The sequence below is a fragment of the Rhinopithecus roxellana genome, chromosome 8 (genome assembly GCF_007565055.1).
Source record: "Rhinopithecus roxellana isolate Shanxi Qingling chromosome 8, ASM756505v1, whole genome shotgun sequence".
NCBI classification, from domain to species: Eukaryota; Metazoa; Chordata; class Mammalia; order Primates; family Cercopithecidae; genus Rhinopithecus; species Rhinopithecus roxellana.
The window spans coordinates 114,888,914-114,916,137 of record NC_044556.1 but is presented as its reverse complement, the minus strand read 5'-3'; the positions used below and the strand labels follow the sequence as shown (position 1 = coordinate 114,916,137).

General features: G+C 40.6%; 1 protein-coding gene across 4 annotated transcripts in view; it reads right to left on the bottom strand.

The window, feature by feature from the left end:
• PBX1 (PBX homeobox 1) overlaps nucleotides 1-27,224 on the bottom strand; it is a 328,948-nt gene that overhangs the window by 69,751 nt on the left and 231,973 nt on the right. For all 4 annotated transcript variants that reach the window (XM_030936105.1, XM_030936104.1, XM_010373360.2 and 1 more), the window contains 4 exons: nucleotides 25,307-25,551; nucleotides 17,476-17,666; nucleotides 9,715-9,850; nucleotides 5,231-5,390 (listed from right to left, as the gene is read on the bottom strand). In XM_030936105.1, coding sequence (XP_030791965.1) covers nucleotides 5,231-5,390; nucleotides 9,715-9,850; nucleotides 17,476-17,666; nucleotides 25,307-25,551 — 732 coding nt within the window. The remainder of the gene's footprint in view (nucleotides 1-5,230; nucleotides 5,391-9,714; nucleotides 9,851-17,475; nucleotides 17,667-25,306; nucleotides 25,552-27,224) is intronic.

Genomic DNA, 27,224 nt, shown 5'->3' with positions numbered 1-27,224 from the left:
TTGGTTTGGGAAGGAAGGCAAGCAGCTCATTTAAACTGCCACCCAGACATTTGGGGCATGTACAGAAAACTAAAGCTGCACTCAACTAGGCAGAGAAGAAATAATAGATCATCTATGATTCTAATGCATTTGCTTGGGCAAACATCATGATGTGGTAATGTGTTCACATCCATTTTCATTAGACAAGTTCCCAAAAATTGCATTTCTACTCTAAAGAATCTTCAGAAGACTTAAATTTGTTAAAGAAAAACAGGCCGGGCGCGGTGGCTCAAGCCTGTAATCCCAGCACTTTGGGAGGCCGAGACGGGCGGATCATGAGGTCAGGAGATCGAGACCATCCTGGCTAACATGGTGAAACCCCGTCTCTACTAAAAATACAAAAAACTAGCCGGGCGAGGTGGCGGGCGCCTGTAGTCCCAGCTACTCGGGAGGCTGAGGCAGGAGAATGGCGTGAACCCGGGAGGCAGAGCTTGCAGTGAGCCGAGATTGCGCCACTGCACTCCAGTCTGGGCGACAGAGCGAGACTCCGCCTAAAAAAAAAAAAAAAAAAAAAAAAAAAAAAGAAAAACAAAAAAAGTAAAAGCAAAAAACAAAAAAAAATCAGTTAATTTCATAATCCAAAAAAAAAAAAAGAATAATGATAAAGCTTAAACCTAGAACAGGATCTCTCAACCTTGTTGCTACTGACATTTTGGGCCAAATATTCTTCATTGTGGGGGATTATTTTATGCATTGTAGGGTGGTTAGCCCTACAATGGTTATCCTCTATCCAACAGATGCCAGTAACACCCACCCTTCAAAATTGTGACAACCAAAGATATCTCCAGATATTACAAAATGTCCCCTGGGGATACAGATTTGCCCCTAGATGAGAACCAAAGACCTAGAACAAGAATGGATTTACTTTTTCCTTTTAAGGAACTCCGTGTTTAAATGTATTCACTCAATATTTCTTACAGTATTTTAATAAAGTAGTTGCCATTTTCTGCAGTTTAGAAAACAAGACTTCAGGTAGATTAAGTAGCCAGCCTGATTCAGCTTGATAGATTGGACTCTCATACCATATGGGAGTTCAAAGGATAGGTCCTTTTTACTAGATGGAAGCTTAATTAAGTCCCAGGCATGCTTGCTTTTCCATTTCCCCTTGTGAATTCCAAAATTCACTGTTACTTTCTACTTGGGACAAAGCGAAAGAGTAAAGTGTTGTCTGGTTCAATGTGAAAACCCTTCAATAGGTATGTAGGTCAGGGTTGTAGAGTTCCAATTCCAGGAGAAATTGTTTTCACTCTTCACTTAAAAATAAAGAGGAGAATCATACTAAGGAAGAACATGAGATAGAACATCAGTAGGATAAATATTTTCACTTGGTTTTAAAAAACAAAATTATAAACATTCCTGTGGGTTTACTAAAGTGTCAGTCGACTTCTCTGGATGTGTTCCCTTCTCTCTGTGTGTACTATATAAAAACTTCTCATAGGGCACGAAGGCTCTGAGTTTTAATATAATAACCTTTCATCGATCCTGAAAAACATCAAACCTCTTTTTAGGGGTTGATATGGTTAGACTTTGTGTCCCCACCCAACTCTCATCTTGAATTGTAATCCCCATAATCCCCACGACCCCCACGTGTCAAAGGGGAGAGACCAGATGAACTTAATTGAATCATAGCGGCAGTTTCCTCCATGCTGTTGTGATAGTAAGTTCTCACAAGATCTGATGGTTTTATAAGGGGCTCTTCTCCACTTCACTCGGCACTTCTCCCTCCTGCTGCCTTGTGAAGAAGGTGCCTTGCTTCCCCTTCACCTTCTGCCATGACTGCAACTTTCCTGAGGCCTCTCCAGCCATGCTAACCTCAGTCAATTAAGCCTCTTTCCCTTAGAAATACCTAGTCGCAAGCATTTCCTTATAGCAGTGTGAGAACGAACTAATACAGGGGTATTACAAGATTATGTATACGGGCTTGCCATTGACTAAAATAGTGCTAGAAGAAGATGTGCTGTTGTCCTTGACACAAACACACAGCTAAGCGAAAGAATTCAAATCTTGGGGTTCTGAGCTTCAGTAAGCCCACTACCACTTATCTAATCACAGAATGTGATATAATTTCAATGCTGATGGCATGCCACAGTGAGCATCTGTAATGCACAAGTCAATTTCTTTCTTCTTGGATGTTAAAATCCTCTCCAGAAGATAATCCAAGCTTCTTGAAAGGGCCTCATTTTTCTGAGGTTTTATAATCTCATCAAAATTAAGAAATGAAGAACGCATTACTCTAGGTTATTACAGAAGAATTATAGACCCCAGGTTTTAACCAGTGCTTCAACTGGTCCCTATTTTTGCTTTCTTTTTTCAAAATTTAACTTTCTCTCCTTCCTTCTATTCTTCCTCTTTGCTCCATCCATTTTGTCTAACTCTGCTGGTATAAACTATGAAGCATGCTAAATATCTTTAAATGTTTGCTAATCCCCCCGGGTTTTAGTCTTAAGTGATTAAAAAAAAAATAGATTATGCTTAAGAAAACAGGAGACATGGAACATATCAACAAATAGAAATATTTGGAAGTAATCTAAGACACTAAAGTGCTGTTCTCCATACAGAAGCCTCTGGCAGGAAGAGGATTTACTTGCAAAAAAATATATTTGTTTTTGTTTGTTTGTTTTGTTTTTTGAGATGGAATTTTGCTCTGTTACCTAGGCTGGAGTGCAGTGGTGCGGTCTCAGCTCACTACACTCTCCGCCTTCCAGGTTCAAGTGATTCTTCTGCCTCAGCCTCCCGAGTAGTTGGGACTACAGGTGCGTGCCACCATGTCTGGCTAATTTTTGTAATTTTGGTAGAGAGGGTGTTTCACCATATTGGCCAGGCTGATCTCAAACCCCTGACCTCGTGATCTGCCCGCTTTGGCCTCCCAAAGTGCTGGGATTACAGGCGTGAGCCACCGCACCCAGCCAGAAATATATTTCTCTACAATAGAAATGAGTACTTATATTTTGTAAAACTCTGAAAAAAAACCTTCTGCTTCAATACTGAGGCTATGAAAAGTTCCTAGGTTCCACAACTCTAGACTTCAAACTCTGCCAAAATATATTTTCACATATTAACTTCTTATTTAAAATTTATTTCAATTATCATTTATCTTTTGAAATTATTGAAGAGCAAGTACACAACATAATAAACACCTTATGTGAAAAGTTTGAACATTTTAAAGTTCTACTTTATCTGTGTGGATGATTTAAGTTGGTTAAGAGCAAAAGAAAATACAGAAAAGCCCATTTGTAACTTTTGCTGTTAAAATGTTTATCTTTTACAATTCCATGCGATTGCACACATACAATAGTATTTTCTTTTGTCTCTACTTTAGAAAAAGCACTACAAAGGGTTTCCTGTGCGGATTATTTCCAACAACTTAGGCACAACTGGAAGGCTTAGCTCAAATTTTCCATAATAATTTACTTTGTGTTCAGAATAGTTACATGATGTTTAAGACAACAGAAAAAAATTCCTTAGAAAACTGTAATCACAGTCTGACATTCCATAAGAGGCAACCATAATTCTTAAACACAGAGTAGAGGGTTAAAATGCTTACTTTTTTCTTTTAAGGGCTTTAGGAAAGAATAAATAGTTAAGAATTTAGTAATGAAGAAAGTCCACAGGGCCTTTCTAAGGACTAGTCATAAATCATGCTAAGCCATCTGCGATGCAGATATACCAGGGACAGGAAAAAGTCATTTTGATATCTGTTTTGCATTATGATAACCTTTGCAGGAGTGTTGAGTGCATTTTTGCTAATGTTGACAGAATTGTACTTCTTCCAAAGAGACAAGTGAAAATGTCTGCCTAGCAGCACAGTTCAATATGTTATTGGGTCTGAAATTCTTAATAATTGACCAGATGGAGAAGATGGAACTCTCTCTGGTTACTGAACCTGTTAGCTTTGATCCCTTGTCAATCACACCATGATGGAGGAAGAAAAAACCAAAATATTCCTCAAAAAGTAAATCTGCTCCTCATAGGAATCTAACCTGTAGCGCTGGGAAAATTAAAACTGGATTGAATTCTATGTTATTTTATTGTATTCATGTTGAAAAAGCCCCGGCCACTCTTCATGCATGATTCCATTTAGATAAAAGAAGGCCATAAAAGACATGCTGGGTATAGCCCGGTGACTTGGAGAACCTTATCATTAACAAATTTGTACATCTGGAAGCTCACAGGAGACATCAGTCTGTGGAACCCTACATCGTCTCCAGTAACAAGTCACTATAAGAAAACTTATTTTAGTGGACAAACAAGCTTTGTGGTCAAAGATACCACATACTCTAAAGAATGTTAGACATTAGGTTTGTAATCATATTATGATCAAATATATTTAAATTGGTAACATTTTAAGTTAGAATCATCACTTTTCTTAGCTGTGCACACTAATCGAAGTCAAACCAAACTTATTTAATGAGAAAATACTTGTTTTTCCTTTACCGAAGGGGAAAAAAACATTACCACATGCCTTCCATAGCTTACAAACACAAAGGTTATATTTTTTGCACTATTAACTATATTTTTTCACATGTAGAAATTATGAACTGATGACACAAGGCACACCCCAAAATATAGTATTTTGACCTAAACTCTTAAATTAGTGATATAATGCTTATTTCCTGAAATAAAACCTATTACATAGCACATGACTGATAATCATAAGCAATAAAGAACAACAACTATAAACAATACATAGAAATATTCATAGCCTGGTTTTGCATACCAATATCTAATATCTAATAAGATATTTGCGAGAAGAGTAAATATTTCTGCATAGAATGCACGCTAATAGGTGACCCAGACATTATGTTGCTGAAGGATAAAAACTTTATATAAAATGGGCCAAATGACAGAATCCCAATAGACTATCTCTAAGCATTATGTCTAACTTATTTATTGATATCCCTGAGGGGAGAATTTAGAAGTCTCATCAAGCTAACCAATTTACTTTGGTCTTAACTTAATAGACACATTAATGCAAACCTCCACACAACCCACCTTGTAAACAGTCTAACAGATTGCTCTTTGGAAATGAAAGGAAGAGCCCAAAGTGACATTAACATCCAAAAATACAATCAAATACAGAAATTAACCAATCAAAAGTCTAAAAATAAAAAGAAAATCCCAATGTAAGAAAAGCAAGTATAAAAGTAGAGAACAATTCCTCCCCCCACCCCCAATCAAAGAAAAAACTAACCAGCTGAGTTGGGAGTTGAGGGTGAGTTAGCTTGGCTTCCATGGGCTGACACATTGGTAGCAGTGACAGCTGTTTTGGCAGCATAAATATTGGCTTCCTCTTGAAATTTACCTATGTTCTTCTTGTACCGGATTCGCTTATTTCCAAACCAGTTTGATACCTAGAGTAGTTTAATAAGATGAAAAAGTTCACATTTCATCCTTCAGAAACATTGCAGAAGACCAAAAAAAGGCTTTATGGGAGAGGTGAAGAGGTAAGCTAATTGGTCTTATCCTACTTGTATTAATAATTTGACAACATCAGTAAAAAGATCTGAAGAACTTCAAAAGGACAACTACATGAAATGCGATTCTCTTGTTTAATATCACTAAAATGTAGTAAAACCGCTGTGACAAAAATCTTCCTATAAAGGAGCTGCTCATTTAAGCTAGAACCCTTTTAATTTAGAGCAAGCATTTTAAATTTGCTTACATCTTCAGTTATGACACTAAAATATACCTAACATTTCAGGAGAAATGCCCCTAGTGTTTATCAATGCAAAAGCTGGCTTCATGCCATCAAAATACACAGACCTTTAAATGTCCATATAGGTGCTTTCATGTGTTAGATTAATTGCAAATTTTTAGAAGTTACATGACTTTAATGTGGACTGAGATTCTTAGCTGTATCTCACGGTAGACCTTAGGATCTATATAATTCAATCTACCAGATTTCACTGACTATTTTGTGAAAGCTTGGTATTATCTACATAAGGAAAAACTGTAGCATACAAATGACTATCCCCTTGAATTCTAGGGTTTAAATGTTAAAGCCAGCAGACACAATAAACCTAATTTACTTTCATTTGTTAATTTATTTCCTTCATGTGGTTCACAGCAGGTGTCTTGGCTCCATTTGGTACCTCTGCTCCCTTCATACCAAGACCTCTGCCAGACACAAGGGGAGACACAGTTAAATTCAAGTTTTACCCCCATAATTCCTGCCCTGGGAAGGAAAGTTTTATATCCCACATTCCAGATATGATTTTGAACTAAAATGCTGAGGTTTTCATATAATTACAAAACAAACTAAGAATCTGGTGAGGGAAGGGGGAGTTGATACCACATGTACCACAGTTTACGTATCATTTATATTTAACTCCCAATGACAGCAGATAAAGAAAACTGTTGCAAAACTATAATTTTTATATTTATGTAAATATAATTTATATTAATATAATATAACTTAATTTTTTAAATGCATTAGCAAACTTAAAACATCTTATAAGGATAGCACTTATACTATAGCAGAAATGTCAAGCCTTTTTTGAAAAAAAATTCAGTCCGTACCACCACAATATTAGTAAATAAAAGAGAAAAAAATTCAATAAGAAAATGCTTTATTTATTGTAAATGCTGATGTCTACAGAAAAAGAGGTAAACTGGAGGAGGAAGGACACTTTTGGGTGTATTTCAGGATCACTGCATATCTAGTTTCACTTTGAAATTTATGTTTTTCTTGATATAACTCACTATTCGTAGGAATCGGTCATAATTACGATTGCTTTTTGATTTATGGGATAGCAAAAGAAGAAAAAAGGTAAGGAGATTTTTTTCTCAGATAACTGCACAAGCTGAAAGAAAAGGGAAAAAGATGAAGGCAATTTGGGAGGACTTTTGAAGAAGAAATACCTGAGGTCCAATTATCTGTGAAAAAAAATATAAGCTGAAGGGGGTAGAGAGGGGACATGTTGTGGGAGTGATTCCCTTCTAAATGACAAGAATGGAACTGGTAGGAAAGTGCTAGGTCAGTTCAGGGACTTCCTGCATTGTCCAACAGACAATGATCTGGACAATGTATACAGTGTTATCATGAATGAACTAATTATTCAACAGTCATGGACTAAGGGCCTAATATGCATTAGGTACTAGGGATGTATAGATAACAGACACAGAATGAGACATAAAATACAGAAAGAATAGTAGGTTTTATAGGAAGAGTTTGATTCACATTTCGAATAAGTTAATTTTGAAGAAGCTCTGGGCAGAGCCACGATGAAGTCCATTGGGAAGTAAAATATATGAGTTTGGTGCTGCAGGAGAGAAGTTCCATCAGGTATTCAAATGGAGGTATTATTTGTAGCTGTGAGCATGGAACAGATCACTCAGATAAAGCATATAGAGCGTTGCTTTTCAAAGTTAAGTGTTCATGGGGAAGTCGTTAAAACAAATTTCTATTACAGATTTCACCCTCAAAGATTCTGAATCAGAATTAAGGTGACACTCAAGAATTTACATTTCTAACAGGCTCCCAGGGGATGCTGATGCTGCCTTCTGTGGATCACACTTCGAGTAGCTCTGGTATAGAAAAAGGGCTCTTTAGATACAGTCAACAGATGGATTTCAGATGGATTTGGGTGTATGGGCAGCATATCTTTGTTTTGGGTCATGGGATTTCAATAGCTTTTAGTAGATTTCAAAAGAATTTGTGACTTCAAAAAAAGACAATAATGATATAGTTCAAGAGGTATTCCCTGGCTTTGGGAACTAGGAGAAAGACTGAATAAATCATGTGATCCAACAAACCATGATTAGTAGATGGGGCAACTAAGACCCAAAAAGAAAGAATGAGTTCCCTAGGATCCCACAGTTGACTCTTGTCAAAAATATGCTCCTTGCTTAATGCTCTTTCTATGATACCATATTATATTGTCTCCCATTGGACTTGCTTAACAATGGTAACTTAGTTGCTTTGGGGAGAGACAGATGTGATGGGGAAGAAAGAATGGCATGACTCTGGCATGGGCAGAGGAAAGGGAAACGTGACACAATATGTAAATAAGCATTTTAATGGACACACTATTTGTACCTTGAGTTTCCATAATGAAGGAAGTGAAGGTTGTGGGAACAGATCAGGATTTTAACTTGTATCCAGCTATACTACAAATTACCTCCAGGAGAACTCCTTTTACCTTCAACAGGGAGTTGAAATTCTGAATTCCACACTTGGAAGTCAGACAGCAGTAATTTAATTCTACTTTAAAAGCAGAAGGTTCCAGGATAAAATTCACTGATTTAATATTTGCTCCTTGTTTGTGGTCCATACCTAGAAGCATTCCTTAAACATGCAGCAAGTATCAAAAAGCATTAATTCCCTTTTTTTGTGGACAAGGGGTCTAGCTTTGGACAAGAATGGTGATAGCCCTAGAAAAAACTAGGCTACTTGAATTTCACCACTGACATTCCAGTTTCCCAGAATTGTCAAGACTGAAAATGACCTTCAGCTGGGTCAAAGCACCTAAGGAAGGCCCAAGTTAAAAAGGAGTCAATTCTTTTTGCTTTATCTGAAAGAATGTTTTCAAGGATATTTGCTGCTGTAAAATCATCTTAGTTTGTTGGGGAGGCTCGGGCAATCCCTTCATTGTCAATACCTTTTGTGGAGCTCTATATTCTGACTGGACCTAATTCTGTATAGGTAAACACAGGTTGATGGTATCAGCACCCTGCAGGGATCAACAGAAATCAGGATTCAATTCAAGGAGGTACAGATGCTTAGTTTATATAAAGGAGCATCTACTTCATTTGAAAAGTGGTAAGTGAAATTTCTCACTACAGTAGTCTTCACTACTCCCTCCCCTCCCCAGTTTTAATGGAAATACCTGTACATTTAATTCTCCTGCATGTGACAAAATTCTAAGAAAAACTTTCTCCGACAGATTTCAGAACTATCACTATACGTCTCAATTAGAAACCAGTGGTGGTATTTGAGGTTCAGACTGAATAAGAAGTTTGGGTGGGTCTTTTGAGCGGACAAAATGTACGTATGTATAAATATTGCCTACTTTTCTGCTTCATATTCATGTTGAAAACTCTAGGCCTATAACAATTTTATATCATGTATCTTTCCAAGTCAACAGACACCACCTGTTATGGTTATTGCTCTTTGGGGGAAGGGGGCATTCAGTGACATTTTATTCAACCATTCCAATGTAATCGCAGTGACATGTTAAAATTCCTATACTCCATCAGTTATAGAGTCAGCACATCAAGAGGAGACATTTAAGTTCCTTTCATTTAAAAGGCTATATAACAACTAGTTCCATTCACTGACTCTTAAAGTTCCCGGGTTGGGCAAAAAATGGCTAAGGAATTGACTGAGTTTGAAACAACAGCATGAGGAATGCAGGTAACTTCCCTAGTACACTTTAGAAACCTTACCCATTTGAAGCAAAGGAGTGCTCGTTGGAAAGAACCCTAAGCCTGTTTTTACACTGTACTCTACTTATTCTTCTCTTCCTTCTGCTGGTCCTTCTCAAGTTTTGCCAAGTACTTACCTAGAAACTCACTTATACACATACACATCAAGTGCTTACCTTGATATTTTAAGGCTACAGCTGATAGAACTTGCAAGGCATGAATGTCCAGTAAAGCAAGACCTCCAAGAGCCTGCCCTGGAGGCCCCACCATGGCCAGGCTACAGGCTGAGGCTTTTGAGGGGCTGCTTACCTGGGAGACTGTGATGCCACACTTCTTGGCTAACTCCTCTTTGGCTTCCTCACTGGGGTAAGGGTTGCTGAGATGGGAATAGAAATATTCATTCAGGATTTCTGTCGCTTGCTTGTTGAAATTCCGTCTCTTCCGCCTTTGTAAAGAGAAAGGAAACAGTAACAAAAAGGCTCACACCAAATAAACATAAAGTGGGAGAGAATAGAATCTACTTCTGGGAGAAGACAAATTTTTGAGCAAAAGGTGAATTGGAGCATATTTACCGAAAGGGGCTGGATGCCAAAACCGTAACTAAAAGCATTTGCTCAATACTTCATTGTGTAGCATCTGGGCACCGAACAGAGGAGTGGTCGCGGATATTTTTGTGGAGTAGTGAGGACTATAAAGTTTCAAAATTCGGGCCATCTTGGTTTGTTCACTCTGTCACCCAGGCTGGAGTGCAGTGGTGTGATCTTGGCTCACTTGAACCTCCACCTCCCGGGTTCAAGCGATTCTCCTGCCTCAGCCTCTTGTTTAGCTGGGATTACAGGCACACACCACCACACCTGGCTAATTTTTGTATTTTTAGTAGAGATGGGGTTTCATCATATTGGCTAGGTTGGTCTCTAACTCATGACCTCATAATCTTCCTGCCTCGGCCTCCCAAAGTGCTGGGATTACAGGTGTGAGCCACTGTGCCCAGCCCCATCTTGGTTTTGAATCCTGGGTCAATTGAATATCAGCTGGGTGATTTTGACCAGCTTCTTCAATGAAAGTGAAGAGGGTCATACTGACTTCACAGGGTGAGAGTAGGGAAGAGATGAGACCACACAAAGACAGCATTCAGCACAGTGCCCAACACATGGCAGGTGCTACAGCTTGGTCTTTCTTCTTACCAGGTTCCAGGCACTGGGCCTTACCCCTCCCTCTTGGCAATCAATTCAAGTTATTCATTTTTCACAACTACTGAGGTAGATATGATTATTTGTATTTACCGATAAAGAACAGAGCTCAAAGGTCACTCAGCTTGTATGTAACAGAGCCAAGGTATTAATTCAGGTCTGACCGACTACAAAACCCAGTCTCTCTCTTCTATACAAATTAGCTCCTCACAATTACACAGAGATTCTGCAGCCATAAGTTAAAAATAAATTATCATGTTCTTTCCATTCTACCCCCATGTAAATGCACGTAACATTTTTAAAAGGCATCTGGAGAAGAGGGCACAGGACTGACTGAAATTAACCCCCAACAGCTTGACCTCCCTCAAAAGGAGAAAAGTGGTACTTCTTAAGCAAGAACAGCTGCTAAATGGTAAAACAAAAGCCCACAGAATTCTTTTTCATATACAGGTTGCCAAAAAGGAGAAAATCACTTTTTTTGAATAAAAGCATTTTTCTGCCTTAAAAAAGCAAAAGTGCTAAGTGAACTAATTTAAAGTGAGAATCACTTTATCGCTTCCTGACAATGAAGGCCTGTGGATAGTTGAGGGCGTTGCAGGCTCATTGCAGGGGTTGGCTGGCCCTTCTTAAAGTTGTGGGTCCTTCATCTTTAAATTAGCTTGCTTAGCACTTTTGCCTCTCTTGCTTTTATTAAAAGCTTTTCCTTATGGAAAAAATTTCCAGAACATCCCTGATTATGCCAGGATATAGGATTTCCCAATTTAGCCAACAGAAAACACTGATGGCCTTGCTAGACAGGAAATTCAGCTAATATTGTATTTTCAGGGTCCCGCTTGGATTAATTAACACAATAAAGTGCCTGATTTTACCGGATGAACACCATCTGTCCACAGGTATTAACCACATCTGTCCAGATTATGCCAAGCCCAAGTCACTCTCCTAAATCATGCTGAGTTTCTGGGTCACTCAGCATCAGAAATTGTACTGATTGGATTTAAAAGCCCAACTGCAAAGTGGGCATGTGTTAAAAGCTCTTGCATGATGGGAATTTGAAGAAGGTAGCCAAGTGACTAACACAGTCTGCAGGCCAGGCTTTAGATAACCTTTGGCTTCTCTTTCTTCTTCGCCTGAAGAAGACTGTTGTTTTAGGCCTGGGGAACTGGACCCTGAAGGCTCCCTAATTGGGAGAGCCTCCGTTCCCTCATTCAGTTGTTTGCATTAGCATTACTGTGTATTTTTTGGGACTCTTCCAATTGAGCTCAAAGGAAACCTCTCTGGAATGAGCTGGTGGTATGCGGATGGTGCAGACAGCTGTTCCCAGCTCTTCTCTCCTTGTGATGTGCAATCTTCCCTAGGTGGTCTCATCTACTCTGATGGACTCGCTTATCACCTCTTTTAGTAGCTGTCTTAATCTAGGGTGTTTGAAATCCTAGGATCAGGATTTTTCAGAATTTCAAGAAACCTAGTGAAAATAACACCTTTCTACAATAAGGTTGAGCTAACTGCGACGCCTGGTTTCTTTGCTTTGGCTTGAAGTATTATCACCTTGCTAAGTTAACATTTGTGATTTCAAGCCAATCAGTAGCTTTGTGAGTTGGGCATCAAGGTTTTGAATTTAAGAAATTTGGAAGTTAATTAAATATTACTGGATAAACATGGTGTTCTAGGGACAGAAAATTTTTGAAGCACAGGGTCCACGGGGGAAGTTTTTTATAAAAGACTCATGATAGTGAGATGTGCAGACATCACAGACATACACTGCTAACTACCAAATTTGTTATCTCCTGCCCTAATACCTCTGCTAAGAGCCATTGGCCCATTTATGACTGCAGACTCCAAGCATCTTCAGACAAACTGTTTCCAAAACTAAGATCACCTTTTACCCAAATCAGCTCTATTTTCCTTGTTAGCCTTATTATTTAGTGACATTACTACAGACATAGTTCATTATATTTGCTAATTTGTTCCTTCCTTCCTTCCTTCATTCATTCATTCAAAGATTTGAGTACCTAGCATGTGCTAGAAACTAGGAGTTTCTCAACTCTTCCTGCTTTCTTACCTTCATCAAATGATTGCCTCCTAAGCAAGTCCTGCCAGTTCTACACTTTCAAATCAACCTCTTTTGTTTCATTCTAACTGTGCTGCTATTTGTGAATTGAGCGAAGAGGAGCCGCTGCCTATTGTACGACCGTATGACTAGTGCTGTCCAAGAGTACTTTGTGCAATGAGTGAAATGTTCTATATCTCTGCTGTCCAATGCAGTAGTCACTGGCTATGTGTGGCTACTGAGCAGCTGCAATGTGGCTACTGTAACTAGATAGCTAATTTTTAAATGTTTATTCATTTTAATTTAGTATTCAGTTAACTTAAAATCAAATAGCTATATACCAGAGCAACACTAGATCAATGCTTTCCCAAGAAGCCCTCTTGGAAAAAGATTGTAGCTCTGGGGACACCATCAAAAACATAAAATATCTTTGGAACCTCTTGTTTGAGTCCACTCTATAATATACCAATGTTTATCTTAAAATAAGAATATTTTCTTTGGAATACTTATGTAAAACGTGAAAAGTATTTCAATTTGTTCTGTGCGGCACCAGTCTGAGGAGCACAGGCTTCAACAATTGTTCTTTACATTGTCTTTGCTCCAGTCCAGCTCATCTTCAAGAGACTCACTAGAGTAATCTTTCTAAACCATAGATATGATATCACTAATCATTATAAAATTTAATAATAATGTGTATATAAACAACAATGTACAATAGTATATCATATAACAGTAATATATAACACAGTAATCATTATGATAGCTGAATTATGATGTGGATATTATATGCCAGATACTATAGTAAGATTTATTCCTATTTACAGGATTATCCACATTTTACAGGTAAGAAAACCAAATCTTGGGAAAATGAGTCACAGGGTCATAAAGGTCATCAGAGTTGTAGCCAGAACTTGAATCCAGTGCAATTTTATGTGATAACTTCCCATACTTCTTCTTTAAATAGCTCTGAGGGTTTCTGCTGTTTGATAGGATAAATTTAAAATCTTCACTGGTACAGTTAAGGTTTTTCAGTGGATCTTTCCTATCCCTAGTGCCTCATTTCCCCTCAATCCTACACATGCTCTGAACAATTTCATCTAGCCACATCATATGCCTCTGCATTCCCCAAAGACTCGTGGCTTTCATGCTCCTGTGGCTCTTCACACCACCCTGCGTCTTTCTCTCCCACAACATCCGCCACAGATTTACATATGTCTCCCCAACTAAACAGCAAATTCCTCAAAGGCAGAGGACAGATCTCACTCATCTTTGAAACCCTTGTGTCTAACACATAGTAAGCACTCAAGTAAGGAATGCTTGCTGAAGTAGAATTACATTGTTTTGTTTTGCTGTCATTCCTTCTGTTTGGCAAACATCCTGCTCCTCTGAGACTCCGTATTTTTCCGCCCTCTCTCTGGATCCTTTCCTTCAGGTGGAGTAGGTAGATGAATGAACTGAATGTGTAACATGTGGTGGTATGTGTAGTTGGAACAGTATTTGTCCTATGAGATTATGAGCTCTTTGAAGGTAGCACCCACATTTATATGCACTTTTTTCATCTTTGATGTTCCAGTGGCTACTATAACATTAGGCAGATAGTAAGAGCTCAGTTAGATAAACCAGTAAATCTAAGTAGAGTGCCAGTATTACTAGACTAGACCTTCTTGGATGTCCTTTCCTCTTTCTTGCCATCCTCCTGGCAATACACTTTATGTAATCCCCTCTATTGCAGTGAAGTATACAGATGTACTTTTGATTATCTGTTTACGTTACTGTTATTTCCAGCAAAATGTTATAGAAAAACAGTTAAGATTACTGCTTGAAAATCAGTTAGATAGTTTATAAGTTCTCTCCCTCTTTTAACTAAAAAAAAAAAAGTTATTTATAGTCCTGATAATAAACTTACCAAGTTGTATGGCACAATGGTTGGTATATAGCATGATATGAGAAATGTTGAATGAATGAATGAATGGAATTTTTAAGTTAAACCTTCCTGGTACAGTTAAGTCAATCTAAGGAAGAGAGACAGGAAATGACTTGAGTGGGATAAACCTGGGCCCAGAGAGGAGTTGAGGAGTGTGGTGGACAGAATTCCAGAACTGTAGACCGTGGTGTACACACCTTGCCTGTGAGTGGATGGCATAGGAAATATGATTAGGTTCCTCATCAGCTGACTTTGAGTAAATGAAAGGGAAGATTCGATTAAAGCCTTAAAATGGAAGGTTTCTCCTACTGGCCCTCAGGAAGAAAACAGGCAGCCAAATTGTGAACTGCCTATTGAGAAGGGCAGCCTCTAGGAACTGAGGCCCTCGGTCCTACAATGAGAAGGAAATGAATTCTGCCAACAACCAGAACAAGCTTGGAAGGAGACCCTGAGCCTCAGATGAGATCACAGGCTCAGCTTATAAGCTTGATTACAGATTCCCTGTGACTAGGGCAGAGGATCCAGCTAAGCCATGCCCAGGCCCCTGACCAACAGAAACCGTGCAATAATAAACTTGTGTTGTTTTAAGCTGCTTAATTTGTGGTAATCTGCTACGCAGCAATAGAAAGCTAATACAATGAGTGTTCCACAACAAAGTAGGAACACTCAATTCTACACATCTATTAGATTACAAAGACTAATCTTATTACTAAATCAAGTCCTCTTTGTATTTTATTTGTCTTCCATGAAATCTTTTTTGGTGAGGCCCTGCCCATCAGATGCATGGTTTAGAGGAGCATGTGAATATCTGCAGTGAGTGTGTCTTTCTTACTAAGTTTGCTTAGCTATCTCTCCCAATTACAGTTAGTGACGCTGGAGGCACTGATATGAATTCCCCAATCAGGATGTCTGGCAAACATTTGCTTTTGAACTGAGAAGGCCATTTGCTCAGCCTTAGGCTGGAATCTGGGGTCATGTTCTTTCACTGGTAATAAATATACCCCCAAAATGAAATGATAGTAACAGTGACAATAGGTTAGTTGTTTACGTTTTGAATCTTGGCTCAGAAGCAGTGATTCAAAGGTTGTAACCAAAGTAAGAAAAAGACCCTGTCTTAAAGTGACTGTCTGTCTGGTGCCAACTGGTACACTCTAGGCAAAGGCCGGTGGAAGTGAAAGAAGCTTGTGTACAAAGCTCTCCAAGCTTTGTGTCTGTTAGAGTCTGACCTTCAACTGGGCACAGTGGAATTACTGACAGAAGATATCCAGTGAGACAATTAATTCTGCTCCTCCCGTCTCTCTGCTTACTTTCTTGAAAAGAACTCAGTCTGGAGCCAACTGTTCTTTTTTTTTTTTTTTTTTTTTTCAATACCTGCCAACATAAATACTAACTCCAGCATTTTAACTAGAGGAGTTACCATGGAGATATAAGCAATACACGCAGGGTGGCAGTGGCACAGAGGAAGGACCCAAACAGAGGCCACCAGTCACTTGCACTTTGTACTATGCAGAACAGGCTGTATTAAAGAAGCCAGGCAGACAGCAAGCCATGGGTGAGGGAGAGGCACAGAGGATCCTGCTTTAGGGTGATTTTGCCTATTTCCACTCCATTACTATACTCAGTTGGGGAAAACTACCTTCGTTTTTACTTTCTCTTGACTTATTCTATGGAATTCTACTGGCACAGAGTTACATTTTGCTAGCCGGCATTCTCGTGTTCTAGTCCATGCAACCCAAAACACATTGACTAAAGGGAGTGAGGAGAAGATGCCAGGGCGTTTTAAAGAGGTTCAAGGACTGTAAAGACCACAATTGTGAAGACAGAGAGAAATGCAGGTAGGAGAGCTGAATAAAACATGATCTCAGGGGTGAAAAAATTCAAGAGGAGTAATAAATCATTTTATCTGATTGAAAAGAGACAAAATTATAGATTGTGAAGTGGTACACTGACCCTGACATATCTAACGTCCTAACGATAAAAATAACAGATTGGGATTATTATCAAGAATTTAAATATGAATGGTATCTGAATTCACAGATGACAAATTTAAGACAAATTCTAGATCACAAAGCATACCCAAACTCAAAATGTATTTGCTAGATGAATTTTCAAAATATTCTTCTAGAGTAGATGAAAGATATGACTATTACTATTTTACAGGCTAGATAACAGAAGCAAAAGGAATCAAAGGGATTCACATAAATCTATCGGTCTAGAGAGTAGGGGACCCAAGAGATGACACTTGTTCTGTGTTCTCAGTTCTTGTCCTCTTTTAAAGGTCCTTTCTATCCATGGTTTCTTCAACTCAATGCTCTGAACTCACAAGTAAGGACATGAGCAGCAATGCCAGATGGAAACCATCAAACCATGTTAGACCATCTCCTTGTCCCTCTATGTCCAAAGTGCCATGTCTTATTCATTTCTGCACTCCTAAAATTAGCCCAGAGACAGCAATTTACTTAGAAATATTTGTTGCATTGAGTGCACGCTCTGTCCATCTACAGGGTGGAAAAGATCCCAATTTCCAAGCAAATGGAATAAACTTTATTGAAGAGAGCCTGTCATGATAGAATGCTAGTAAGACAGCTGCAGGCCCATAGTTATAAGATGCATCTATAAGAGAGGTACCTAGTGCTATGAAAAGAAAAAAAGTCTCACTGTACCTAAGTCCTCCTTGCCGCTACCCACAGTGCATAACATAGTGATAAAGATCATCTCCTGCAACCATGTATTTTCCTGGTACTGTGTGAAACCAATGACCTATCTAGTCTTGCAGAACCATTCTCAGGGTACCATTTGGTTCAGCGTTGATGGGGTGAAACTAGAGCCTATAAGGGTGGCCAGCTATGGACTCTAGCCCCAGATCAGTGACTCCCACAGATAGCAGGACAGCCCCATGGGGGACTTACCGCGCATCCAGAAATCGGGAACGCAGGATCATCACAGCCTCGCATGTGCTCTGCTTGAGCTGCATCTGGATGGAGCTGAACTTGCGGTGGATGATGCTGACCATCCGCTCAATCTCCTTTGGGGAGATGGGCCTGGTCCGGCTTTGCTCTCGCAGGAGATTCATCACGTGGGTGGTGAACTCGTTGCAGGCCTGGAATGGCAAGACAATAAACACAGTCATTGGGGGTCCAAGCCTCAACGCGTATCAAGTCTATGACACAAGGATCGTGTGGGCTTTTCCAGAGACTTGTGCAAATAAAGAAGACTAAGATAGTTTGTGGTAGACGTCCATTTCAGCCCCTGTGGCTCTAAGTTTTGGCGATAATGCTGAAGTTTTTTAAGACATAAAAAAAATTCTTAATCATTTTATCTTAATTTTTTTTCCATGATTTTACCACAGTAAAATGTAAGAATATGACTTCTAGTATAAAACACACTACACCACCCTTTGTCCCAAAGTTAACAGTCAAAGAGAGTTTGGGGTCAAATGTATCATGTGCTTTCTGCCTTGCTCATTATTTCTGATATAGGAGTGCTTCCAAATACTCAATTTTAGAATGCATAAACAGCCAAAAGAGTTTAAATGGAATCATAGAATTAAAAGCTTTGATAACTCTTCTGGGAGATTTCTCATCCATCTATTTCTGTTTCAAGTTTTATTATAAGAACTTCCTCTCCTGCTCTGGCCTTCTGAAGATCCACTATGTCTGTAACACAAAGGGAATCTGTCCCCAGGAGTCTTACAGAAACAGCATAAAAACATGATTGAGAGGATTCAGGAACTATCCCTGCAGCAATAAAAATTCTCAGGTCATAAACTAGCATATCATCAGCTCCAGAGGTAGCGTTGAAAATCGTATTTCCCCACCTCCTTATTTAACAGGGAGAAAAACTGTGGCCCAGAGAGGTAAAGGGACATTTCCACAGGCACACAGCAAACATGAAGAGGCAGAAGTAGCGCCTGAGCCCTTCCTATTTTAGGCCAGGGCCTCTGGGGTAAGTCTGAACTTAATCCTCTGAAAACTCCTGCCGTGTCTTTTAGTTACTATGACTTACTTAGCATCCATAGTCTGGTTTCCTTAGCTGAGCATTCAGTAAAACATCTATTCACAGATTTACTCAAAACAATACTGTAAAACTGTATTAGATTCACAACAAAAAAGGCAAGATGATGCTTTGAGAGTTAAAGAACTAAAGACTCAATTGCTCCAACTTTTTTTTTTTTTTTTTTTTTTGAGACAGAGTCTCGCTCTGTCGCCCAGGCTGGAGTGCACTGGCACGATCTCAGCTCACTGCAAGCTCCGCCTCCCGGGTTCACGCCATTCTCCTGCCTCAGCCTCCCGAGTAGCTGGGACTACAGGTACCCGCCACCTTGCCCGGCTAGTTTTTTGTATTTTTTAGTAGAGACGGGGTTTCACTGTGTTAGCCAGAATGGTCTCCATCTCCTGACCTCGTGATCCGCCCGTCTCGGCCTCCCAAAGTGCTGGGATTACAGACATGAGCCACCGCGCCTGGCCTGCTCCAACTTATTAACGGCAGAAACACGCTCGTTATTGATAACATTGCACTGCCGTTGTCATATGTGTCGATAACACGGTAACAATAACAATAGTACACATTTACTGATTATTCACCTAAGAAATCCTTTGGGGTTGGTTGGCCAAAGGTACATAGGCAGGTGCATCCACTGGGCTGTGTCTACACTGGTGAGTGGGAGGCCTGGGTTTTTGCCCCCGCCTCCGTGAATATTTGAGCACATCCTTTCACTACTCAGTGCCTCATTTAATTCACCCAAAAGTGGCTTTTATCACTCCTGACCCTCCAGCAAGGTTAACGGCACCCACACTCCTGTGCTATGACCTGCAGACTGAGCAAATCCCTCACAGAAACACAGCAGAGAGGCTAAGTGAGAGCACAGCCTGGGTTCACAGCTCCTGCCTCTGGGACTCACTTGGCTGTGGGATCTTCAAAGTTACTTAATGTATCTGTGCCTCGTTTCTCTAATTTGTGAAACCGAGATGACAACACCCACCTCATAAGGTATAGTAAGGATTAAATGAGTTACTATATGTGTGCCTGGCCCTACAAACACATGTCACAATTATCTCTTCAAAATATAGATAACTTAGAAATCTAGCATATTTAGATATATCAATAACCGGGTAAACTTCTCCAGAGTTCAATTTCCCTCTTGGTAAAAGTAAAGGTGGTGATAAATACCTCCTTTCTACTCTACGGGCCTATACAGAAGACATACCCATAGAAGATTGGGTCCTTATAGCATGTTACTCTCCACTCTCCATGGAAAAGTGCTATATAAACATGAGATCTATATAGTAAGTTCATTCCCTAGCCAACCCCAGCACCCAGAACTGTACAACCAAGAGAAGGAAATAAAACCTGGCAGCAAGTTCACTGAAATTTGGAGACCACAGGATGGAGAGTGGAGGGCTAGGCACATAGCAAGCATCCCAGCCGCCTTTCTAGAGAAATAACCTCCCACAGGGCTGCAGCCTCCCCACCTCGTCTGGGCTTAAAGAGAGGAGGGGCTGGATGTGAGGGAGGATTGTCAAGTGCACCAGCTCTCAGCTGGGAAGCCACAGTGCTCAGCTAATAATAATGTGCTTCATTATGGTGAATAAAAATACTCACAATATCTGATGTTTATTCAGGGCACTGTATCCCGGGGCCCTTTCTGCTCTTCAAGAAACAGACAGTGGAGTTGTTTCACCCACTGCTGAGGTGGAGCAAAGCAGCTGCTAAACAGCTGCTGAGGAACACACAACAGAGGGCAGAGCAGAGTTCCAAGTCCGTTTCAGATGGACAAAGCATAATGATCCAGATTTTTCCAGTACCTGGGAAGGAAGGAGCTATCCATACCTCCTCCTCACTTCCCTCAAGCCTTGTACCTAAAGAAGCTGGGCTACTTCCCACAGGACAGGCACTCACAATGTGACAGGAATGTGAGTACTTGGGGTTACAACTGTTAATTAAATAAAACCTCACATGCTGAATGTTTCTCAGCAGAGGAGACTGTACTGTAGGCTGTCATTAAAAAAACAAAACAAAACAACAACAACAAAAAAAACAGTTACTTTCTGGGAGCTCAGGCTGCCTCCATAGGGCAGAGGGATTTCGAATAGGCCTCCCAGGTTACAGGGCAACACTGTTTCTGGAAGCAGACAATGAAAGCGAAGCCTTTCAAAAGTCTCCTCTAAGGTTTAAGTTTACATCCTGAACTATAAGACCTATCTTCTTCCTTGACTCCTTCAAAAAGATGGATTGGATTGAGATCCAAGGATGAGACTGGATTTGGCTGCCAATCTCATCAACAAAAGTAACTGGGATCTTAGGGCTGTCTTAGCTATGAACTGAATTAACCCAATTCAGTTCAACATTAGAGATTTAGTCCTGTCAATTCCCCAACGGCATTATTTACAAAAGCTAAAAAACCCTACAAAACCACAAGTTTTTTTTTTTTTTTTTAAGTAGATCTTGGAATAAAATTCAGGTTTCTGACATCATGGTTTTATCTATTATAATATGCCAGCTCTTAAATACCTTATAGTGCCGGGCGCGGTGGCTCACGCCTGTAATCCTAGTACTTTGGGAGGCTGAGGCGGGCGGACCACATCAGGAGATCGAGACCATCCTGGCTAACATGGTGAAACCTCGTCTCTACTAAAAATACAAAAAATGAGCCGCCGGGCGTGGTGGCACGTACCTATAATCCCAGCTACTCGGGAGGCTGAGGCAGGAGAATCGCTTGAACCCTAGGTGGAGGTTGCAGTGAGCCGAGATCGTGCCATTGCACTCCAGCCTGGGCAACAGAGCGAGACTCCAACTCAAAAAAAAAAAAGTCTCCTGACGATTTCTTTATTTAATGACCTCAGGGTGAAACAATGGCTGATTCAGGTAGTTTTTTGTTTTGTTTTGGTTTTGGAGGGATAGGGGTGAGGGTGAGCTACAATAGCTAATTATTGTGTAGTTATCTGCCATCACCATGCCAAAAATAAAACAACAGAATTAATTATTAAGTAATCAATTTGGTAATTTCAGGTAGGTACTACTAAAATACTGACACTTTCATTTGACCAAGGTTTTCTATTTTTAAAAAATCCCCATAAGGAACTGTTACAGGAAAATGAAGAAGATATATCTCTCAGACACACTAGCTAGAAGGTTAATAGCATAATTTCCCTACAATCTGCTGTTTACTACAATTAACAACACAACTAATATTAACAAGTTATTAAGCATCCAAAATATATTAAGCAGTATTCACTTCTTAACTAGAAAATGCCCATATAAACAAATAGATGACACTTTAGCACTTTAAAAAATAATAAACACAGATGACTACCACAACTTTCACCCTGAACATAATTGGCTTCTGTACTGATGAAGATTTTAAGTTCTCAATTTCCAACACCTTTATTGTTTAGAATAGGTAAGTACCCACAAGAAGTTTCTGAAGAGAATATTCTTATCACAACCCTCTCTTAGGTGCCAGTAATCTAGTCCAAGGAAGTAACAGAGAGGACAACCTGGCTACTCCATTGCTGAAAGACATCCACATTCTCTTCTTACAAAGTAGAGTCAGGCATTATTCTAATAAGAGCCCTTGGGGTAAGGGTCAAACCCTGGATTCCAGGGCAAATTCTCTCCCTCATTAAATGTGTGACCTCCACCACATCTTAACCTCTTTCATCTCCATTTCCTCACCTGTATCAAAAGGGAGAGGATGGCAGTACCTGTCCTGGGTGCCCAATCTCAAAATTGCCTTGAGGAGCAAGTACCATTATGTCAGCCACAGTGTTTTGTGATTGGTGACATGCTATTGAAATGTACTACAGCTGTCATAATTTTTAGTCATTTTGGATGAGGATGGAAGAATGATCAGAAGGTTTAAATCAAGGAAGCAGTTCTACGTTGCTGGCAACCTGAGCTCAGACTAAAGACAGTTTTCAACACCTCCCAACCTAACATCCATTGCAGTTATGATTTAGTGAAGGAAGTCACACTCTGGGCTTGTCTTGTGTCCTGTTCTTTGGCATGAGTTAACCTGGAGGACAAATCTGAGGACAGCTTGCTATGCCAGAGGACAGGGTTATCGGTGCAGGCGAAGTAGGAAGAACATTGGGTAATAAGAACCCAAGAGGTCAGCGAGAGGTCTGTCCCCATTTGCCTTCCAAAGTTACCCTTTTAGGTTAGAGCAGACTGCAAATTCTAAACGATGGTCATGGTTGGGGAAACTGTCCGAGTTCAGCCAGCTCTCTGAGCTCCGCATTGCCTGGGATCTGGGGAAATGTCTATAGGAGCCAACACTGTGGCAAGAACATTTGTTCTTTCCCAAGAAGGCAAAGGAGGATGACTCACAGCTTCTTACCACAGCTTGCTTTCATTTTCCTCCCCTTCACCCTCCCTACACCTTGTCTGATGGTCAAATTTCACTATTCTTGGCTTCACAGCAATTTTTTTGCCCTCATAAAAGACAGGATTTTGTAGAAATCCATTCCAAAGGTAGATAGGAGTACAGTAATGAAACTTTATTCACTTTAAATTTTAAAATGCCTATTTCTATTTTAAAATTTAAATTTTCTATTAAGTTTGCATTTGCCTTCTACCTAGTTATGAGTGGACTGCACAGGGTCTTCTACCTTCCACTTTTTCTCTCTCTTCTTTTTTGGCTTTTAAAAAGGAAGGGGCCGGGTGTGGTGGCTCATGCCTGTAATCCCAGCACTTTGGAAGGCCGAAGCAGGAGGATCACTTGAGGTCAGGAGTTTGAGACCAGCCTGGCCAACATAGTGAAACCCTGTCTCTACTAAAAATACAAAGATTAGCTGGGTATGGTAGCGCCTGCCTGTCATCCCAGCTACTCAGGAGGCTGAGGTAGGAGAATTGCTTGAACCTGGGACATGGAGGTTGCAGTGAGCAGAGATCGTGCCACTGCACTCCAGCCTGGGTGACAGAGTGAGACCCCATCTCAAGAAAGAAAGGAAAGAAAGGAAGGAAGGAAGGAAGGAAGGAAGGAAGGAAGGAAGGAAGGAAGGAAGGAAGGAAGAGAAAGCAAAGAAGAAAGAAGAAGGGGAAGGACAAGAAAGAAAGAAAGAAAGAAAGAAAGAAAGAAAGAAAAAGAAAGAAAGAAAGGAAGACCAGAGGAAAGGAAAGAGGAAAGAAAGGAAAGAAAGGAAAGAAAGGAAAGAAAGGAAAGAAAGGAAAAAAAGGAAAGAAAAGAAAGAAAGAAAGAAAGAGAGACAGAAAGAGAGAGAGAGAGAAAGAAAGAAGGAAAGAAAGAAAGAGAGAGAGAGAAAAAGAAAGAAAGAAAGAAAGAAAGAAAGAAAGAAAGAAAGAAAGAAAGAAAGAAAGAAAGAAAGAAAGAAAGAAAGAGAGAAGGAAGGAAGAAAAGAAGGGAAGGGAATGATTCAATGAGAGTAAGGTAATGGAGAACTTCAGTACAATGTTGCATCACAAGAGGTAACAACAAACTTACCTATTATCTAAATGAAAAGCTGCTGTTAAAGAACTCCTGATAGGCCAGGCGCGGTGGCTCAAGCCTGTAATCCCAGCACTTTGGGAGGCCGAGACGGGCGGATCACAAGGTCAGGAGATCGAGACCATCCTGGCTAACACGGTGAAACCCCGTCTCTACTAAAAAATACAAAAAAAAAGCCAGGCAAGGTGGTGGGCACCTATAGTCCCAGCTACTCGGGAGGCTGAGGCAGGAGAATGGCATGAACCCGAAAGGCGGAGCTTGCAGTGAGCTGAGATCCAGCCACTGCACTCCAGTTTGGGCGTCAGAGCAAGACTCTGTCTCAAAAAAAAAAAAAAAAAAAAAAAAAAAAAAGAACTCCTGATAAAGTAGCATGCTTACACTAACCAGAGGAACTAGCGTTGCTATAAAGATGTGTGTATGTGTTTGTGGGGAGGATGGGATGGGGGCTCTCTATTAGAGAGGGGTTCTGTTACAATCAGGAGCCCCTACATGTATTGCTTTGTAGTTAACAGCCTTTCTTGCCCTTTTCTTTATGGTCCTTCACATCTGTGACTCCAAATGCACAGATCTGTGCCACACATCAGCTTTCAGAATTGAGTATGCAGAACACTGAGTCCCACAGACCATCCGTGGAGTGCCCGGATTAGAATCCCAGTTTGTCTGGCTCCATGGGTCTCCTGAACCCTTTAACAACCTTTTTACAAAGGATGATGTGTATCATATTCCATACCATATATTAGGTAAAAGAGGGAGTATGTTTGACTCTCATTTGAACTGAGTCTGGGTAAAGTGAGGGGCTCTAGGGCCAAGTTTTAAACACTTGCCCATAGGATACTATGAGCACCCAGAAAAATATAATCCTCCTAATAAATAAGGAAAACACAAGGGCCAGAGAAAAACCTCCCACCTTCTTGCAGGTTATCTGGTGACTCTGCTGATCACCTACAGCGCCCGGGTGAGAGCCAGGACTGCCCATTACAGGCACACATTCTGGAGTCCAGGCATGGAGTGTTCCTTCTATGCACGATTCATGTTTCCTTGAAATCATCACTTAACAGCGTCGCACATTTTTTAATGCCTTTACCTCCGTTGAACGCCTAGGTTTTGAACAGTTGAGACCAGGACTTGGCAGACTCAAGTTTGGCCAGGGCTCTGTGGCCGGGCAGGGGATGCCGGGCACAAGGACGCCAGCACCTGGGAAAGGTGAGCCGCTCGTCTCTACAAGCCCCGGGGTTGTGCTTCCTCCACCCTTTCCTAAATGACCTGGGTGCTGAGCCCTAGGTGGTTCTGGTTACCTGCTCGTATTTCTCCAGCTCCGTATGGTAGATTTGTCTGATCTGTGAGAGTTTGGCTCTGTAATCTGAATGTTCCACTGAGTTGTCTGAACCTGCCCCTCCAGAAGCCGCCGCTGCTGCCGCTGCCGCCGCCGACCCTCCTCCCTTCTCAGGTCCGGCCACGCCTTCCGCTAACAGCATGTTGTCCAGCCGCATCAGCTGGGGGTCTGTGGGCTCCTCCTCCTGGGCTCCTCGGATACTCAAAACTACAGAAAAGGACAAAGGGAAGACAGCGTTAATAGTAACCCAAGAAAGAAAATTAAAAAACAAAACACATTTGTGTTCTTTGGCTAAATAAGCTGCTAAATTACTTGCAAGATGCCATTTGAGGAATAGAAGAAAGGCTGGAAAAAGAGAAACTGAGAGGGTAAGCAAATGAAGGAGGTACTTGCTTTCTTCCAAAATTACACTCCACTTGTATGTGGAATCTAGAATAATCAAATTTGTAAGAGGCAGAAAGTAGAATAATGGGTACCATGAGTTGCGGGGAGGAGTGGGGAGCTATTGTTTAATGAGCACAGAATTTCACTTTGGGAAGCTGAGTTTTTGAGATGGCTGCAAAATAATACAAATGTACTTAATGTCACTCAACTGTACACTTAGAAATAGTTTAAAATGGTAAATTCGGCCGGGCACGGTGGCTCACACCTGTAATCCCAGCACTTTAGGAGGCTGAGGCGGGTGGAACACAAGGTCAGGAGATCGAGACCATCCTGGCAAACATGTTGAAACCCCATCTCTACTAAAATACAAAAAATTAGCCAGGCCTGGTGGCGCACGCCTGTAGTCCCAGCTACTCGGGAGGCTGAGGGAGGGGAATACCTTGAACCCAGGAGGTGGAGGTTGCAGTGAGCCAAGATTGCACCACTCACTGCACTCCAGCTGGGCAACAGAGCAAGACTCCGTCCCAAAAAAAAAGGTAAATTCTATCATATATATGTTTACCACAATAAAAATTTTCAATTAGAAAAATGTAATTATAACAAAATATATTTTTTACTTTTAACCCCATACTAATTTCAGTTTAAGGAAAAGCATTTCCCTCTTTCTCATTTTAAATTTCTGTAAGTTTGTGGTTTTGCACTCATTGCCTTTCTTTGCAATGTTTGATCAGTTTAAATTTGTCATTTCCAAAATCACCTAAGGTACATAAATCCAGTACATTTGGAATGAAATCTTAAGACCTTTCCTGTGGACTAGCAGAGAGTGAGGTCTAACATAGCAAGAAGACAAATTGGCCCTTGAGCAGGGTCATTTAGCTCCAAAAATTGAGATCTATCTGTTCTGAGTGATAAGGACTCTGTCCTGTTGGAAACAAGGGTGAGGTCCTTTTAACAAGCTGTCTCCAGGGATTCGGGGAAGCCAGTACTCTGGTAGGATGGCGTCTCAGATCAATGAGATGGCTGCTTTTTATTAAAACACCAGGACCCTTGGTGGTGATTTGGACTGAAGGAGATCCAGTGATTTAGTAAATCAGCAGAAGAGCGAGACAGTCTTTTTTTTACTACCCCTTCAGACAACCTCCCATAAAATAAATCACTCATCTAAATCCAGTTCAGTTGTCAGCAGCCAAGTCTTTGTTAAGAGGGAACATAAAAAGTGTTTTCAATTTTTAAGAAATTGAAAAGAACGTGTGGGTAGGGTGGGAAAGAGGAAGTGATTAAAGGCAGAGGAGAGGGGTCCGGTGTTGGCTCACATTTGGGGGATGGAGGTGGCAGGGTCTAAGTCCCTGGTGGACATTCGCACACCAGAGCAGAGTCAAGAGCTGTTTCATGGCAGGGTGCATCCGGTGAGCCCCAGGGGGACGGTGCCAGTTCCAGGTGTCTCCCCGGCCCTGGCAAAGCAGGGCTGCGGGTTGTGACAGGGAAGGTGAAGATGA